A 12304-nucleotide genomic window follows, 5' to 3' on the forward strand; every position below is an offset into this window, starting at 1 on the left:
GTTTCATGAACCACAAGTGTTCAGATGGGAGCTTAGGGTTTTGGCACTCCTGTTATGCACCACATTTCATCCTTTTGTGAGAAGGTCAGCTGATCATGTGGGTGGATGCTAATTGGATGTTCCAGGCTGGTGCGCAATGCAGTGCCAGTTTTATGAGTATCAGGGTTCTTACTCTTAAATATTTATATTAAAGTAATATCTTATGCCAATTTGTATCCATTTGCTAATTTTTTCCATTTATTCTCCTATTGTACAAAAGATTTACAATACATTTTTCAATTACTGTATTTGAGACATGAGCTTTTAGAAATAGTGAATATAATTCATATTATGTTTAAATGCCCTAGTAAATAAATTCAAGGGTAGAACCTGGCCTAGAATTTTAAATGTTCCTCCACATAGGATGGGTGACTATGTGCCAACAGCCATTTTGATTATACTAAATGTTTGATATTTCAGTGTAGTTTTTGCTTCTTCTGGAGTCAGAAAATGTCCTCTCACCAATTGTATATAGGTGGGTTATATAATACCTGATATTAAGCATCTACAGGCGACATAGGTTTAACTAAAACTAAAGTAAATATAAAGAACTCCTGGGTGAATTCACATCAGCAAAGCAGTTGAAGCTTCTCCACATCTTTCATTTGGAATCTCACATCCAGTCCTTTGCCTCACCTGTACTTGAGTCCCGCAATCTGTGCGGTTCACATGGGTAAGCTTGGCAAACATGTAGATATGGCCTCCTAGAGTCACCTCTGCGAGCTTACAATTAGCATGGTTTAGATGGAGTACACTTGTAGGTGTGCCATAAAAAACAAAAACATCCTTCATCACCAAAACAGTCATCTGGTTTTCCTCACAGTTTAGAAGAACTCTTATATCTGGAACAAAACAGAAAAAATATGGATAGATTACCTTTTTTTTAAAAAATATAAGTGATTACCACCTTGAAACAAAAGTCTTTATGGTGCCGTTGATGGAACGTTCCATGCCAGACCACATACCAGATTGTGTGTCACTCCATTCTGGCAAGCCACCGTCAAATTGAAATATGGACCAACTTATCTCCCAAAACCCTCATTGACACCTTCAATCAATTTTCTTTGGTTTAGATTGAGCGATCATAAGCAACGTCACTGGACAAACTTAGTTCCGTATAGGCCTCATCACAAGAGTCTTCTTACTGGCTTTTTATTAGGTTCCACAATGAATACTCAACCAAGATTACCCTTGCATGCCAGCAACTACTTACTGAAGCACATGACAAGTTTGGCAGAACCATGGAGAGATCTCTTGTCCATAATTGCCAATGGACCCTTTAGACTTCAGCTAGGATTGTTTGCTATTTGGCTGTTTAAATAGCATTCACTCTAGAAGCAATGTTGTCCACTCTGCCACATTAGAGATGTTTTGTCTACCTGCTTGGGATTTTTCGGACCTGGATGTAAGAACTCAAGTTCCACATCTGGATTTCATTATACTCCCTCACTAAGAATGCTATTAGGTCACACTATAAACCAGCACAACCCTGCAATAAAGATTTTACTGCAGCACTCTTCCGTAGCTTGCACCAAGCAAGCACTAGGAAGGGAGACAAAGCGATGCCACCAATGAAAAAGACCATAAAGTCAACTAACCTGCACAGACTGGCCATCAAGGCTATGCAATCCAACCACAAGCTGAAGGCTGTCCATGCCAGAGTGTTATATTGTTATCTGGAAATCTTGGGGTTTGGAATCTTGGGGTAGAATTTAATGATGTGTCGGTATTCTAGCAAAAAAATCATTGTTGGAGAGGGAACGAACGATCGTTGTGGAAGGAGGCTGGGGCAGCTGGTGGTTCAATATGCTGTAACAACTATAAAACCCTATTAGAAACTTACTGAATCAGCAATGTTCCTTTAAAGTGACACTGGAGACTAGCTTCTCTGGATCACCAGTGTATAGAAACCTGAATCCACATTACTGTGATCTGTGTTATGGTTGCAGCATGTTGATCACATTGTGTGCTGTTGATCATGTCATGCAAGTTCTCGAAGAACGCAAGGCCCAGCCTGGTGAGTGGAGATTGGGAACTCCTTCAGGTATATTTTGACATGCTGTGCCGCCCTGTTTCTGGGTTCCATCATTTAGAGGTTAGTGCAGTGCGATCCAGCCCAATAGTTCATCCTGAGGCACCGTGCCATCTGTACGGAGGGCAGAGCTGCTGAGTTGACAATATCTGCAACACATACCAACGACCAGGGGCCAACTTTGTTTAGGACAGAGGTGCCCAGTCAGATGCCTGTAATACCTACCAACGGCTGATCCTTATGCCGGGCACCATCTTCGTGGAGGTCAAAGTTGTTGAGATAGTACTCTGCTTCTTGGAATATTTAAATTAGACAAGTGCACTGTACCATGGAGACCATTTTCCGTTGTGAACTGCACACAGGAGCATTTCAGTCATCACATGTAGGTAGTGGCACTGTTTTTGTTGGCAGCCATTTTCAGTTGGGAAGACTTTGTACCTGTGGAGCAATTCACTGTTCTAATACCATGTTCCGTTTGGTGGGCATTTTTATTTGGGATCTGTTGGCTTGGAGATTCTTCATTTTTGTGCTCTTACATTGTTTTGAGGATATTCAACCATCCTTGGTAAATTCAACACACTGATTAGGTAATATTTTGTGCTTCAATTAACGCAGCTTCAAACATGTTTCTGCCACCACAATGTTTTTTTATATTTATTCATTTTTTTTTTAATCAGAGAAATTTGATCTAGTTCTACCTTGAAAACACTGGAAACAGTTATTGGATTACAGTCTACTGGCTATTTTTGGTGAAAAAGTTTCTGCTGTCAGTAAAAAAAGCTGTCTTACTGAAATAACCTTGGTGTGGAGGTAGAAACATTTACAAAAGGTAAGGTGAAATTCAATTAGAGACTGCTGAAGGTGACCCTAGTACTGTTTCTGAAATGCCAGTTTTGATTCTTGAACAACATTTTGGTTCACGGATTAATGTGGTTCTGGAAAGACAAGTTCTTCGAGGGTTCAAGGGTAAATGAAGAGTGGAAATTACATGGCATCCTTGAAAATGTTGGCACAAACTTGTGATTGAGAATCTTACTGATGCACTAATTAGGAACCGGTGAGTGCAGGAAAAGCTTCTCACTAGGAATACTAATTTGAAGGAGGCTGTAGCCTTTATAAAGGGCATCGAAAACTAGGATTTGTGGGTGTGATGGGTGAGAGAAGGAAAACATGGTACTGGAAGTATGATTGATATTATTAAAGAAATTTCTAATGTCAACGTGCTGAAAGTATGAGTAACCTTGTTAAAGAAATTGCTAATGTCAACATTGAAGCAAGGTGTGTGCAGAGCATCAAGGAGGAAAGTAAAGATGTCAAAAGTAAGAAAAATAATGAACAGCGTCACAGGTGTTCTCTGTGGAAGTGAAGGTCAGCTTTCAAGAATGTTTTGCCAGATGTGCAACATGCGGGGAAAAAAGGACACTATGCTTGTGTATGCTGTGGTGGTTATGCTAACAGTTCAGCATTGAGTGGTATGGATGCTGAAACAAAAATGTTGTTCAATATTTGGGATGATGGTGTAGTTGATGGTGAGCGATTGTTGATGCAGGGGTGTGAAGCGGAAATTGGTGATAAAGTATCATGGTTCTGGCAGGCTCAGGATCACCTTACACCACGACAGGAGATGAGAATAGGGACAGTATATTTTGAGGGGATGTTAAAGCGTTTTCTCCTCCTTATACCAATCCTGTTTGCTATGTTGGTGTGAAGATTGATGTCCTGAGTTTTTCTGTAATTAAAATTTGGTTCAAAAACAGGGAAACTGTGGAAAAGGTGTGTAGCCAAACATGGTGACAATTTACTGGGATGGGGACACAAGGGTGACATGTGCATCACATTGAATACCAATTCACTGTAATGTGTGATGCTTGTCACGAATGGTGGGATGCCATGTGAATTTATGAGTTTCTGAGTGTTTGATTTGAAGTTGGGCATTGTCAAACACTTTCAATACAAGATAAAATTGAAACAGAGTGCCATCCCTTGTGTGTCGAGGATGAGAAAATGCTGTATATGCAACCGCTTAAGGAAAAGCTGCAGAAATTATTCTACTTAGGAATAATTGAAGAGATGAAATCAGGAGTGGCTTGCTCCTGTGGTTTGGTACCAAACAATGGGGGTAAGATGATAAGAATGTGTGTGGAACTCAGAGGGTTGAATAAACATTTGAGTGGATTGCTAGCCACTACCTAATATTTCTGAAAGAATGGCTTTGGTTGAGGATGGAAAGTTTTTTTAGCATGATAGACCTGTCAGTCTTTCATCAGGTTCCACTGCATCCAAGAGTCAAGGAATCTTACATCATTTGTGACTCTTTTGGGGGCTGACAGATTTATATGTATGCCACTTGGCCTGGCATCGGCTGCAGCATGCTTTCAAAGGGTGATAAAGAGGGTCTTCCCAAAGTGTTATTCTTCCAAGATGACATTTTGGTTTATGGAAAAGATCAGAGGGAACACAATGCATCACTCAGATCGGTTCTGTGTAAATTACAAGAAGCGGAGCTTACTCTTAAAGAAAAAATAAAGTTACGGGTAATAACAGTTATGTACCTTGGTCCCACAATATCTGGGAAGGAGTAAGTCCTAACATGGATTTAGCTAAAAGTGCTGAACAGGCACCTTCACCATTTAGCAAGGACCGAGTTTGTTCGTTCCTTGGGCTGGAAGAATTTTGTTATAAGTTTACTGCCAATTTTGCCAGCCTCTCACTGCTATTGAGATCTTTGTAAAAACAAAGTGAAATTTGACTAGAACAATGAATGTGAATCAGCTGTTAAATGCGTAAAAATATATTGGAGCCTTACCAACATCAGGTAATTTTGACCCTTGCAAGAAAAAGAAAACTGTCCTTTCAACTGACGCATGTTTGAGCAGATTGGGGGCAGTATTCACTCAATATGTGGATGGGGAACAGAAGGCAGTAGCTTTTGCTTCACACTCACTGAAAGAAACTGAGTAGCGCTATTCAGTTATTGAACATGAGGCACTGGAGGTTTATTGGGCAGTACCCTCCATTGTGAGGTCTGATCATTGCCCTTCGACCTAACTTTTCACTAGAAGGTCTTACATTTTCTTTTACCCAGACTAAGAAGATGGACAGAGGGTTTTAACAGATTTGAATTCAGTTGTGGAATTACGCTGCTGACTGTTTGTCCAGATTCCCTATTGAAAGTGAGAGTACTTTGGATGATGTGGATTTGCTTGGATAAGTGAGAATGAAGTTAACGATGGAGAATGGACTGATGCCCTAGCAGAGGATAAAGAGTTGCAAGTGGTGAAAGAATATATAGTAAAAGGATGGCCAGAACTTAGGTTAGTGTCTCAGGAGCTGTGGAGATTCTGGAATGTGCCTGAGGAACTTTGCATTAGGGACATTAAGATCAGTAGAGGTGATATGGTAGTTCCACCGGTGGTTTCAAGGGGAAAAAATTGTCAATCTAGCACTTAATGGACATCTGGGTAGGGACTTTGCTAAACCTAGACTTTGTGAGCTATTGGTGGCCTAGAACAGATCACCATGTTGGACCTGCGGTCAAAAAAGTTTTTTTGTGTGCGCAAAATGTTCCGAATAAATTGGTACGGAATGCTCCTTTAGCAACAGTGGAGATCTAATTCCAGCCTTGGTGGGCCTGGCTCTAGTAGATCCGCAATGGAGTTCACAAGGAGACTCATGGCACAGTGGTTTCCTGATGTAGGTGTTGTGCCAGTTGTTCGTTTTTTTTCCACTATTCAGTGCCTGGAAATCCCAACATACTGTGCTTGAAGACCGATTGAAATTTGTTTGACCAAGTGTTCTTCACATGCTACGTGTTTAGGAAAATGATCGTTCACAGATCACCACATGCGAGAATTTGAATAAAGCATAAGTGTCACTTAGATATTTGTATTATTGTTAACTTGTTAGTTTGGCATTAATGATTGTATATATTCATTTTATTTTTTATGTTTCTTGTTCTTATGCATTGATATTGCATATTTTGTTATTAAGGGGAAAAGATGTGTTATACCGTTATCTGGGAATCTTGGGGTTTGGGATGTTGAAGTGGAATGATAGGATGTGTTGGGGGTTCCTGCAGATTGAAGGAACGATTGTTAGAAAGGGAATGAATGATCACTGTGGAAGGAGGCTGGGGCAGCTGGTGTTCCGATACGCTGTAACAATAAAACCTGATTAGCAACTTACTGAATCAGATGTGTTCCTTCAACGCAGCACTGAGAAGAACAGGTCTATCTGGAGCTAGCAAGATTCATCAGACAGCCATCACCTGTCAAATGCTGGGAAGGTATTCTGAAGCAGATTGATGATAGCTAGGGTGAAATATTCTTGCTCCATCTGTGAGATCAGGGTGACCATGATCAGCAACAGACTCTGTATACTCAAGCACGCACCATCTTGCCATTCTTCTGATCATGACTAATCATTAACTGTTTGCCATGCTGCCTACACTGTCCTAATCAAACAGGCACCGGAAGTAGAGGTGCGGGGAGGGCGTACTGCAGCATCCCCAATATAACCATGCTGGAGTTCCAAAGGTGAATGAGCAAGAGAGATGCCTTTAAATTTCATTTTCATCTTGTCACATTGCTGCATGCATTTAAAGACACGGGTCAAATGTCAGTCTATTGCATCAGATAAACTGCAGATTATTCTTTTGGTATTTGCCGTCTGAGAAAGAAAAGTAAAGTGAGGATTTTGTAAACTGAACTGTGTGACTATCTTGTGGTGTGAAAGGACAGCCTGTAGGATGTCATTTTGTGTAACATAACATTTAAATCCTTATATACACATTGTACACATATTTCAAACTAAAACAGCGTTTAGGAAAGCACAAACAGAGTTCTTTTGTAACTGTGAAGTGAAATGGAAAGATTTAAACCGGAATAAAACAAATCAAAATACTTTTCTTGGTGATGCACAAATGTAATTTGCTGAGACAGGATTCACACACATTATCATTTGTGCCCAATAAAGTTTTACCAGTAAAATTGCGGGGCATATTTATACTCTGTTTGCGCCGAATTAGCGTCGTTTTTTTCGACGCAAATTCGACGCAAAACTAACTCCATATTTATACTTTGGCGTTAGACACGTCTAGCGCCAAAGTTCATGGAGTTAGCGTCATTTTTTTGCGTGAACACCTTCCTTGCGTTAATGATATGCAAGGTAGGCGTTCCCGTCTTAAAAAATGACTCCCAGGCATGTGCGTGGTATTTATACTCCCGGGCAAAAATGACGCCCGGGAGGGGGCGGGGCAAAAAAAAACGCATTTGCGCCGGATTTTAACGCCTGGGTCAGGGCAGGCGTTAAGGGACCTGTGGGCTCAGAATGAACCCAGAGGTGCCCTCCCATGCCCCCAGGGACACCCCCTGCCACCCTTGCCCACCCCAGGAGGACACCCAAGGATGGAGGGACCCACCCCAGGGACATTAAGGTACGTTCAGGTAAGTATATATTTTTTTTTTTGTGGCATAGGGGGGCCTGAATTGTGCCCCCCTACATGCCACTATGCCCAATGACCATCCCCAGGGGACAGAAGTCCCCTGGGCATGGCCATTGGGCAAGGGGGCATGACTCCTGTCTTTGCTAAGACAGGAGTCATGTTAACCCCTTCGCTGCCAGGCCTTTTCCCCCTCCTGTGCCAGGCCTTTTTTTGCCTATTTGGGGCAGTTCGCGCTTAGGCCCTCATAACTTTTTGTCCACATAAGCTAACCAAGCCAAATTTGCGTCCTTTTTTTCCAACATCCTAGGGATTCTAAAGGTACCCAGACTTTGTGGGTTCCCCTGAAGGAGGCCAAGAAATTGGCCAAAATACAGTGAAAATTTCGTTTTTTTCAAAAAAATTGGAAAAAGGGGCTGCAGAAGAAGGCTTGTGGTTTTTCCCCTGAAAATGGCATCAACAAAGGGTTTGCGGTGCTAAATTCAGCAGCTTCCCAGCTTTCAGGAACAGGCAGACTTGAATCCGAAAACCCAATTTTTCAACACAATTTTGGCATTTTACTGGGGCATACCCCATTTGTGCAATTTTTTGTGCTTTCAGCCTCCTTCCAGTCAGTGACCGGAATGGTCATGAAACCAATGCTGGATCCCAGAAACCTAAACATTTCTGAAAAGTAGACAAAATTCTGAATTCAGCAAGGGGTCATTTGTGTAGATCCTACAAGGGTTTCCTACAGAAAATAACAGCTGAAAAAGAAAAATATTGAAATTGAGGTGAAAAAAACATCACTTTTTCTCTACTTTTTACTCTGTAACTTTTCCCTGCAATGTCAGATTATTGAAAGCAATATACCGTTACGTCTGCTGGACTCCTCTGGTTGCGGGGATATATAGGGTTTGTAGGTTCATCAAGAACCCGAGAAACCCAGAGCCAATAAATGAGCTGCACCCTGCAGTGCGTTTTCATTCTATACCGGGTATACAGTAATTCATTTGCTGAAATATAAGGAGTAAAAAATAGCTATCAAGAAAACCTTTGCATTTCCAAAAAGGGCACAAGATAAGGTGTTGAGGAGCAGTGGTTATTTGCACATCTCTGAATTCCGGGGTGACCATAGTAGCACGTGAATTACATGGAATTTCTCAAATAGATGTCTTTTTTACACACACCCCTATATTTGGAAGGAATAAATGTAGAGAAAGACAAGGGGCAATAACACTTGTTTTGCTATTCTATGTTCCCCCAAGTCTCCCGATAAAAATGATACCTCACTTGTTTGGGTAGGCCTAGCGCCCGCAACAGGATATGCCCCAAAACACAACGTGGACACATCACAGAAAACAGAGCTGTTTTTAGCAAAGTGACTACCTGTAGATTTTGGCCTCTAGCTCAGCCGCCACCTAGGGAAACCTACCAAACCTGTGCATTTCTGAAAACTAGAGACCTAGGGGAATCCAAGGAGGGGGTGACTTGTGTGGCTCGGACCAGGTTCTGTTACCCAGAATCCTTTGCAAACCTCAAAATTTGGCTAAAAAAACACATGTTCCTCACATTTCTGTGGCAGAAAGTTCTGGAATCTGAGAGGAGCGACAAATTTCCTTCCACCCAGCATTCCCCCACGTCTCCCGATAAAAATGATACCTCACTTGTGTGGGTAGGCCTAGCGCCCGCGACAGGATATGCCCCAAAACACAACCTGGACACATCACAGAAAACAGAGCTGTTTTTAGCAAAGTGACTACCTGTAGATTTTGGCCTCTAGCTCAGCCGCCACCTAGGGAAACCTACCAAACCTGTGCATTTCTGAAAACTAGAGACCTAGGGGAATCCAAGGAGGGGTGACTTGTGTGGCTCGGACCAGGTTCGGTTACCCAGAATCCTTTGCAAACCTCAAAATTTGGCTAAAAAAACACATGTTCCTCACATTTCTGTGGCAGAAAGTTCTGGAATCTGAGAGGAGCCACAAATTTCCTTCCACCTAGCGTTCCCCCACGTCTCCCGATAAAAATGATACCTCACTTGTGTGGGTAGGCCTAGCGCCCGCGACAGGATATGCCCCAAAACACAACGTGGACATATCACAGAAAACAGAGCTGTTTTTAGCAAAGTGACTACCTGTAGATTTTGGCCTCTAGCTCAGCCACCACCTAGGGAAACCTACCAAACCTGTGCATTTCTGAAAACTAGAGACCTAGGGGGATCCAAGGAGGGGTGACTTGCGGGGCTCGGACCAGGTTCTGTTACCCAGAATCCTTTGCAAACCTCAAAATTTGGCTAAAAAAACACATGTTCCTCACATTTCTGTGGCAGAAAGTTCTGGAATCTGAGAGGAGCCACAAATTTCCTTCCACCCAGCGTTCCCCCACGTCTCCCGATAAAAATGATACCTCACTTGTGTGGGTAGGCCTAGCGCCCGCGACAGGATATGCCCCAAAACACAACGTGGACATATCACAGAAAACAGAGCTGTTTTTAGCAAAGTGACTACCTGTAGATTTTGGCCTCTAGCTCAGCCGCCACCTAGGGAAACCTACCAAACCTATGCATTTCTGAAAACTAGAGACCTAGGGGAATCCAAGGAGGGGTGACTTGTGTGGCTCGGACCAGGTTCTGTTACCCAGAATCCTTTGCAAACCTCAAAATTTGGCTAAAAAAACACATGTTCCTCACATTTCTGTGGCAGAAAGTTCTGGAATCTGAGAGGAGCCACAAATTTCCTTCCACCCAGCGTTCCCCCACGTCTCCCGATAAAAATGATACCTCACTTGTGTGGGTAGGCCTAGCGCCCGCGACAGGATATGCCCCAAAACACAACGTGGACATATCACAGAAAACAGAGCTGTTTTTAGCAAAGTGACTACCTGTAGATTTTGGCCTCTAGCTCAGCCGCCACCTACGGAAACCTACCAAACCTGTGCATTTCTGAAAACTAGAGACCTAGGGGAATCCAAGGAGGGGTGACTTGCGGGGCTCGGACCAGGTTCTGTTACCCAGAATCCTTTGCAAACCTCAAAATTTGGCTAAAAAAACACATGTTCCTCACATTTCTGTGGCAGAAAGTTCTGGAATCTGAGAGGAGCTACAAATTTCCTTCCACCCAGCGTTCCCCCAAGTCTCCCGATAAAAATGATACCTCACTTGCGTGGGTAGGCCTAGCGCCGGCGACAGGAAACACCCCAAAGCGCAATGTGGACACATCCTAAATGTTTGAAAAAAACAGAGGTGTTTTTTGCGAAGTGCCTACCTGTAGATTTTGGCCTCTAGCTCAGCCGGCACCTAGGGAAACCTACCAAACCTGTGCATTTCTGAAAACTAGAGACCTAGGGGAATCCAAGGAGGGGTGACTTGCGGGGCTCGGACCAGGTTCTGTTACCCAGAATCCTTTGCAAACCTCAAAATTTGGCTAAGAAAAACACATGTCCCTCACATTTCTGTGGCAGAAAGTTCTGGAATCTGAGAGGAGCTACAAATTTCCTTCCACCCAGCGTTCCCCCAAGTCTCCCGATAAAAATGATACCTCACTTGCGTGGGTAGGCCTAGCGCCGGCGACAGGAAACACCCCAAAGCGCAACGTGGACACATCCTAAATTTTTGAAAAAAACAGAGGTGTTTTTTGCGAAGTGCCTACCTGTAGATTTTGGCCTCTAGCTTAGCCGGCACCTAGGGAAACCTACCAAACCTGTGCATTTCTGAAAACTAGAGACCTAGGGGAATCCAAGGAGGGGTGACTTGCGGGGCTCGGACCAGGTTCTGTTACCCAGAATCCTTTGCAAACCTCAAAATTTGGCTAAAAAAACACATGTCCCTCACATTTCTGTGGCAGAAAGTTCTGGAATTTGAGAGGAGCTACAAATTTCCTTCCACCCAGCGTTCCCCCAAGTCTCCCGATAAAAATGATACCTCACTTGCGTGGGTAGGCCTAGCGCCCGCGACAGGATATGCCCCAAAACACAACGTGGACATATCACAGAAAACAGAGCTGTTTTTAGCAAAGTGACTACCTGTAGATTTTGGCCTCTATCTCAGCCGCCACCTAGGGAAACCTACCAAACCTATGCATTTCTGAAAACTAGAGACCTAGGGGAATCCAAGGAGGGGTGACTTGTGTGGCTCGGACCAGGTTCTGTTACCCAGAATCCTTTGCAAACCTCAAAATTTGGCTAAAAAAACACATGTTCCTCACATTTCTGTGGCAGAAAGTTCTGGAATCTGAGAGGAGCCACAAATTTCCTTCCACCCAGCGTTCCCCCACGTCTCCCGATAAAAATGATACCTCACTTGTGTGGGTAGGCCTAGCGCCCGCGACAGGATATGCCCCAAAACACAACGTGGACATATCACAGAAAACAGAGCTGTTTTTAGCAAAGTGACTACCTGTAGATTTTGGCCTCTAGCTCAGCCGCCACCTACGGAAACCTACCAAACCTGTGCATTTCTGAAAACTAGAGACCTAGGGGAATCCAAGGAGGGGTGACTTGCGGGGCTCGGACCAGGTTCTGTTACCCAGAATCCTTTGCAAACCTCAAAATTTGGCTAAAAAAACACATGTTCCTCACATTTCTGTGGCAGAAAGTTCTGGAATCTGAGAGGAGCTACAAATTTCCTTCCACCCAGCGTTCCCCCAAGTCTCCCGATAAAAATGATACCTCACTTGCGTGGGTAGGCCTAGCGCCGGCGACAGGAAACACCCCAAAGCGCAATGTGGACACATCCTAAATGTTTGAAAAAAACAGAGGTGTTTTTTGCGAAGTGCCTACCTGTAGATTTTGGCCTCTAGCTCAGCCGGCACCTAG

General features: G+C 43.3%; 1 protein-coding gene across 2 annotated transcripts in view; it reads right to left on the reverse strand.

The window, feature by feature from the left end:
- Window positions 1–12304, reverse strand: part of LOC138268030 (zona pellucida sperm-binding protein 1-like) — a 137718-nt gene that overhangs the window by 25287 nt on the left and 100127 nt on the right. For both annotated transcript variants that reach the window (XM_069217356.1, XM_069217355.1), the window contains exon 3: window positions 676–881. In XM_069217356.1, coding sequence (XP_069073457.1) covers window positions 676–881 — 206 coding nt within the window. The remainder of the gene's footprint in view (window positions 1–675; window positions 882–12304) is intronic.

This window comes from Pleurodeles waltl, chromosome 12 (assembly GCF_031143425.1).
Source record: "Pleurodeles waltl isolate 20211129_DDA chromosome 12, aPleWal1.hap1.20221129, whole genome shotgun sequence".
In the NCBI taxonomy this organism is placed as follows: domain Eukaryota; kingdom Metazoa; phylum Chordata; class Amphibia; order Caudata; family Salamandridae; genus Pleurodeles; species Pleurodeles waltl.